Below are 7,136 nucleotides of genomic sequence, written 5' to 3'. Positions count from 1 at the left end.
TCTTCAGTATAGAAGATGAATGTTCAAAGTGTCTTTTACCAAGTTCCTTTCCCTCTGATGCTTTGATGTTGTAGCTCTCTGTATTTTAATGCCTTTGGTGAAATGTGGATTTTGAAAATATGTACAAAAAAGCAAATCCATTTCTAGGTTTTGCTATAAAGCCCAGTTAGGGGCTCTAGTCAACTCTAGTCTGGCTCTCTGTTATTAAAAATTAACTTTCATTTAGTCTGTGACATGTATGGTTTCTCTAAACTGATTTTCTTTTTTCCTCAGTTATTCTTATAAGACATACTTTATCCTCTTCAAATCCATTTGCCTGACAAAGAAATCCTTTTCCTGGAGCAACTTTGGCCTTGAGGCCTGCTTCCTCCAAATCCTTCACATGGATCTGAGATATTCTTTTCGGCTCTTGTATTTTATTATTTAAAACTAGAGTGAACTCCCAGGGAGACCAGTCAGGTGATGGGCGATGGGTGTGTTTCTGTCTTGCTGAGATCCCAGAGTAAGAAAACAAATGGGAGACTGCGGGCCAGGCAAGGCCATTCTGGTCTTTATTATTATCATTATCGAAACCTACCTAGGGCTTTTGTGTCAGCTGGAGGTCAGCTCTCCACCCAACTTCTTCCGAATCTTTCAGTTTTGACTTTGCCATCCAAGACAGTAGAAGCCCAGAAGGCTGATTTTCCAAGTTTCTGTCTTACCCATATGATCTGAGAAAGTTTGCTCCTCATTTAAGCCCTTCTTCTGCTTTTCCGACTCAGTGTCTAGCTGGAGGGTCAGTCTTTGGTGGTAGCTTTTTGCTGACACAATGGCCAGAGAGAGCAGAGTCTCCCCCCTCCCCTTCTTGTCGTTAGCTAAAGTAGCGTAGATCACAGCAAGCTCCTGCCGAGAGGGGCCTTCAGGGTCATCGAATGTAGCCGCTCATTTGACCAAGGTCAGCAACTACATCCCAGAGATGTCAAGTGACTAGCCCAGGGTCACACAGTGAGCTGAGGCAGATCTGAGACTCAGGCATGGGTTTCTGGGCACCCAGCTTGGTGTGCCTGCAATTGTGCCACTGTGAGCTGGTGTTGACACCATAAGGCTCAGTTGCTGGAAGGGCTGGCCCAGCTCTGGCTCATGCAGGTGAATGAGAAACTGACCTTGTTTTTTTCAGTCTGACTGCTGTAGCTTGGCCAGCTGCTCGAATCAAAACCCCTCTGGCCAGATCAACCATTAACTTTTGAAGTGAATGGAGCTGAAAGTTAGTGTTAAGAGTTTACAGTAGGGCTGGCCCTGTAAGGTCTCCTCTACACTTACTGACAACTCCCTTAGACCCTCCACTTCGGCTCCCCCTAGCGTCTTCCCCACTGCCCTGTTGCCCATGTTTCACAGTATCCCGTTGAAGGGATCATTCATGAGGGTTAAGCATAGCCCTCTTGCTCTTCTCTTGTTGATGCCTCTTGGGAGGGGTCATGTATACATGCCCCACTCCTCAATGGGCTCGAGTAGATCAGAGGCTTTCCGCTTCCATGGGACACCAGCCAGGAGAGTGACGGGAGAGGCACAGAGGGAGGGTGAGAAAAGAGAGCAGACAAAGAAATGGGATGGAGCCAAAGCCAGCCTAGGTCACAATTAGGCCCACGGCCAGCCACCTGTCGTTAAATATGTGTATGTTACTGTTGTGGAAAATATAACAGAGAGCTCAAACCAAAGACATTCCAAGTTAGAAAGGAAGAGAAGTGAACATTTACTGAAGGTCTCCTTTTCCAGGAACTAGGCTAAGTGCTCTCAGCAGTTTATCTTGGTTAACTCACATGACAACTCAGTGAGGTGGTTATCATTAGCCCCATTTTCATGGATGAGAAAACTGAGGCTCTGAGAGAACTCAGAGGGCCCTGATTAAAACCCAGAGTGACCCGCTCTCTGAACCTTTGCTCTCTCCTCTTTAAGAAAGCTCATTTGAGATTGCATTCCTCTTTACTAAACCCCTAAACCAGCTTTTTGGAGGTACCTGGTCAGGCTATTTTATAAGAGGGGAAACTGAGGCTCAAAGAAGTGAAGGAACTGTCCCAGGAGCAGTGTCTGGCCTCTTGCCTATGGTTGCCAGGACTTGACTTGCTGTAGCTTTAAAATCCCTGCACAAACTGACATTTCCATTCATTGTCAGTGAGAAGAGGGAATTTCCCTGTAAAGGGGATGGTGAGAACCCCTCATCAGGAGAAGGGTGGTCATTGGTCGGCACGTTCAGAGTAAGGGGTCTACTATGAACCCCATTCTAGCTTATCTTGCCTTTGCAGCATCCATGTGTTTAGCATACACATCACCCTAGCATTATCCTCCTCTTTGAATTGTTTGAGGTCCATGAATATCTATGTTTTGTAAGGCTAGTCAAATAGGACTCAGTGTTTTGTGGGGAGAATAGACGACTGTTGTGAGTGATGTATACAGAATACACCCAACCTGTTTATTATGTTAAAGCTTGAATTTCAGAACTGTGTTTTCATTAAGTACTGCTGTTCACACAGTTTGGAGTGACACACGAAAACAGGAACGAATCGACTCAATAGTTTGCATGCCTGCAATCTTCGTGACAAAATTGCCTATTATTGAGAGTAGGAATGTTTTTAAAAAATTAGAGACAGCTGGAAAGACAGGGTTGAGGAGAATACTCAGGATAAGGGGGAAAGCATACTGACTTAGTGTTTTATGCTCTCTTTAAAAAGTGCCAGCACTTTCTTTGGCATTTGGTTGCCACTGTTTATCTGTTCTGATTTGAACAGGTGGCATTATCACCCCTGTAATGTAGGCTCTGGGTGGCACAAACAGTTTGCTCTCAACTACTAATCTAAAGGTTGGCAGTTCAAACCCACCCAGCAGCACTGCAGAAGAAAGGCTTGGCCATCTGCTTCCATAAAGATTACAGCCAAGAAAACCCTATGGAGCAGTTCTACTCTGTAACACATGGAGTTGCCATCAATCGGAATCGACTCGAATTTTTTTTTTTGGAATATAGGCCCAGAATAAGTCCAACTGCCGATTGTCTGGTGGGATCAAATGATGTGAATGCCACATAAAATATCGTGGACTAGACCGAAGATTTTCTCCCTGGGATGAAGCCCTGAGTGTTTGACAGCACTTTGGCCCTCCTAGAAGACAAGAAAGAAAACATCTGGCTTAGAATGTGAGGTCAGGAAAGTGCCCTTCGGATCACAACACCGACCTCCCCATTTTACAAATAGGGAGCCTGAGCCCTAGAGTGAGGAAGTGGCTTCCTCACAGTCGTGTAGTGTCTCCTTAGTGACGGAGTCAAGACAAGGACTTGGGTCTCTGGCTCCCCAGGCCAGTGGTCTTTCAACTATCTCCCTCTGTCATCTCAAGACAGAGCCAAATGCATATCTGGAAGTGCACTGCTTACTGTGCAAGCCAGGCTGAACTTTATGCTCCCAGAATCATCAACCTCTTGTGGAAACCATGGAAGGATGGTTCTGGAAAAATGACGAAAATCATACCACACTGTGGAGATAGCCAGAAACCTTGTTCAGACTGCAGAGTCCTCCTCATATCCCAAGTACTGAATCCCAAATATACATGCAGGAAGCTCAGGCTGGTCTAAGAAATAAGAAGCCAGAAAATCAAAGACCTGACAATTCAGCCAGTTCTCTTCCTTTTTTGCACCGCACCCCATTATCCTCCCAAAGGGCTAAATTCTGCAGCATTCGGGCCTTTGTGGATCCATTCCTGAGAGGAACCGGTTACTGGGAGCTGGGCCCAGCCCAGGATGCAAGAAGCCTTCGGAACAGCCAGCCAAAGCCCAGGCCTGGCCTTGGGAGAACAGGCCCTCGGGGCACACATAGGAACAAGTTCCTGCTTCTCCTCAGGGAGCCTCTTCACCCCAGGAGGGGTCCTTTGAGACTTGTGGGAGCCCCAATCTCCCCAAAGATAGCTTCCAGCCATTTCCAGGAGCCCTGATAAATGAACTCCATCATGAAGAGAGTCGTTTCTTTGTTCTGGACAACATGAGGAAGGTTGCAGACGGGTTTTTAAATGCAAACGTCCTCCACTGAGCTGTTGTATATATCCACACTAGAGTGTTAGTGACATTAGATCTCAGACACTGGACTTTACAGCCCTGCCTGTCCCTTCTTTTACTCTACAGTTACCAGCCTGACTGCCCCTTTCTCTGAAAGTCAGACTCTGTATGTGCACGTGTGTGTTCCTTTTCACCACCTAAGGGAGTAAATCCTGATTTTTGCCTGTACTTTGTACCCCTCCCCCCCACCAAGGCACTTGTCCTACTTTCAACCCCACTAATCCCTTTTAGAGTAGAAACTCTAGAGTTAGTTGCTGAGGGCTTGAATGTGTCTCACCCATTCCAGAAGTATTTTCCTAAGGGCCCACTGAACGCTATTAGAATGGTGGTACAATTGCAGTGAGATGCGAATACCGCACCACAGAGAGCCACCTACTGGGCTGGCTAAAGAGCTGGATTGTGCTGGTGGCCAAAGGGAAGGCAGGCACAGCAGCCTGGCTGAACTCCTGGGACACCCCATGGCTTCCCACTCCCCTAGATCACCCCCTCATCTGCCCTGAGTAGGAGAAGGCTGTGTCCCACAAGTATGGGGGCACCAGGGGAGCTCTCTGGGAAGCCGTGGGGTCTGCCTTGTAAGTTGCTGCATATGGCTCCTTAGCCCAAATTCGTTTGTCAGCGTGTCCCCCTGGAGCCTAGGACAGGCAATATCTGGACTGCCTGAAATGCAGGACTCCCAAGAAGTCCACTATCCCTTATACCTGTAGCTGGACAAAGGGTTCCTCACTGTCCCCAGGAGAGTTGAGGGCACATGAAGTCTAGCCAGGGTTGGGGAAGTGTGAGGGGAAGTAAGGGCAGGGGCGCAGCTGTGAAATCTCCTGAGAAGGGGCCCTTCCTTACTTGGCCTGTGGCTCAGTTGGTATATTAGAACTTGACCCAGCAGGTAAACACAACCTCCCTTTTGGAGTTGCCCAAAGGTTTCTACATTTCATCCTTACGGTGATCCTGATGATCAGGGCAGAGGAGACATTAGTCGTCTTATTTTACAGAAAAAGAAAATGGGGCTCTAGAGGGGCTAGTGATCTTCCCAGGGCAACCCAGCAAAGAAGCGGCGGATTTCTCAGGACTCCTAGACCAGAGAGAACAGAAGAGGGAAGGGGCAGTGGAGGAGAGCTCAGCAAGGAACCAAATGCTCCCAGGGAGACACTGGGAGAGCCTGTCTCTAGAGGGACATGCCCCCACCCCAGGACTCTGCTCACGTCCCCTCCCCTCTCCCCTGCACCAACTGCACTGCTCTGAAACACCACTGCCACCCCCTGCCACTTACGCAGCAGTGGGATTGGTGGGAGTGCACGCTCATTCGCTGAAAACCAGTGCCCTGACACACAGCAAGCTCTGCTGGTCCTGCAGCAGAAAACAGCCTTTTGGACACCAGGGGTTTAAGGATAATCTGCATCTCTTTATTAGAAGAAGAGGTGTTAAGTGTCAGGAAATGGGTGGATGGGACCTGGTTTCCTGGGTTGAAACCCTGAGGCTCTGCTCTGTGACCTTGGGCGCCTCCCTTCCCCTCTCTCGGCCTCGGTTTCCTCACTTGTCCCCTCACCCTGCAGTAGATGGTCCCACTCTGATGTAGTACTTAGTCATGTCTCCATTCATTCAATAAGCCTTGTGTGAGTGAAGCCCTCCTGCCGACACGGGGTTTTGCTACATGGGTTCAGCAAGAAGAAGAGGTAGCAAGAGTCTGTGCTCTGAAAAAGCTCAGATTCGCATTCTGTAAAATTTTTTTGGTCATGCTTTCTCCTTCCTGCTGACTTACCTTTTCAGAAAATCCCCCCGCTTCCGCTGGAGAATAGAAAGAGGCAAAGAAGGAGGGGAAGGTCCAGTTTGCACCTTGCTATTTAGGGGAGGTTGAAATGACAAGCCCAAGTGAAGTGATGCACTCGCAGGAGTGACCTCCGTTCCCCAAGACAGAAGGAAACGCCAAGTCCTCGCCTGTGAAGTGGCTGGAGCTCTTGGGCGTGAGGCATTATTATATAAATTCAGGCTTGCTCTTGATCCTTAGTACCCTGAGTTGCCTGAAGGGGGGAATGGCACTGCCTGCGTGTGCAGCCCCGGCGCTCGGGCCGCCGCTGCAACCGGAGCGAGGAGCGCCCGCCCGCACCACCTGTCCCCGCCGGCATTCCAGAGTGGAGGCCGAGTTGGCAGCGAGCCGGCCCGGCTCGGCCGCCGCCTCAGTCCGCGCGGGCCCTCCTAGGGGTGTGTCTCGCGGATTCAACTCCCAGCCGCTCCTGGAGGAGCCCCGAAAGGCGTCTTCCTCCCTGGCGGGAGCCGAGCGCGACCCGCTCTTCGCGCTGCTGCCCGGAGGCCGCCGCAGGCGGATGCACGACCTCAGGCGACGCTGGGACCCGGGCTCCCTCTGCCGGGCCCTGCTCACTCGGGGCCTGGCCGCCCTGGGCCACTCGCTGAAGCACGTGCTCGGTGCGATCTTCTCCAAGATCTTCGGCCCCCTAGCCAGGTACGTTCTCGGCGAGCGCGGGGCTCGCGATCCCGGCCCTGAGAGCGCAGGGGCGGCGGGGGGCGAGGCGGCGGCGGCGAGAGGAGGTAAAGACGCAAAGTTCCAGCGGCCCGCGGCGGCTGGTCTCGGGCTCCCGAGGGGCGCGGAGCGCGTTTGGCCACGCCGCGGTTCTCTCGCCGCCGGTCCGCGGGCAGCTGCGCGCAGTGTATCCGCTGGCAAGTCGGCCTGCCGACGGGCTCCTTCCCCCGGAGACTCAGAACGCCCGACTCCGCACGCACTCCAGGCGGTCTCCAGATGGATAACGGGGCGCGGGCCAGAGCAGGACTTGGGGGCGCGTGGGAAGGGAGCCGGCGAGGCGGGCAGGCAGCGGCGCGCGCGCCCAGGGCTCTGGGGCAGAGCCCGGAGAGAGCCCGGTCGGCGAGCGGGATGGGAATGGGAGCCGCCGGGCCAGCGGGAGGGGAGCTAGACGCGCGGGAGCCTGGCCCCAGGGCGCGAGTTGGAGAGCGGGGCGACGGGGCGGCGGGGCCTTCGGTCCCGCGGGTCCGAAGCCCCGCGCAGCGGCTCCGGGTGCTCCTGTGGGGGAGGGGCTGGCGGCCCGCGGGAAGGGGGGGG

At 52.2% G+C, this 7,136-nt stretch overlaps 1 protein-coding gene across 2 annotated transcripts in view; it reads left to right on the top strand.

Annotated features, from left to right (window-relative positions):
* Window positions 1–5,844: 5,844 nt before the first annotated feature.
* The window catches only part of HS6ST2 (heparan sulfate 6-O-sulfotransferase 2), a 341,954-nt gene continuing 340,662 nt past the window's right edge, over window positions 5,845–7,136 (top strand). The window contains exon 1 of one of the 2 annotated variants that reach the window (XM_004379634.3): window positions 5,845–6,524. In XM_004379634.3, the coding sequence (XP_004379691.1) occupies window positions 6,097–6,524 (428 nt within the window). In that variant the 5' untranslated portion in view covers window positions 5,845–6,096. The remainder of the gene's footprint in view (window positions 6,525–7,136) is intronic. The other variant, XM_004379633.2, reaches the window with a different exon arrangement.

This window comes from Trichechus manatus, unplaced genomic scaffold (genome assembly GCF_000243295.1).
Source record: "Trichechus manatus latirostris isolate Lorelei unplaced genomic scaffold, TriManLat1.0 scaffold00066, whole genome shotgun sequence".
In the NCBI taxonomy this organism is placed as follows: Eukaryota; Metazoa; Chordata; class Mammalia; order Sirenia; family Trichechidae; genus Trichechus; species Trichechus manatus.
This window is presented reverse-complemented; position numbering and strand designations above follow the sequence as displayed.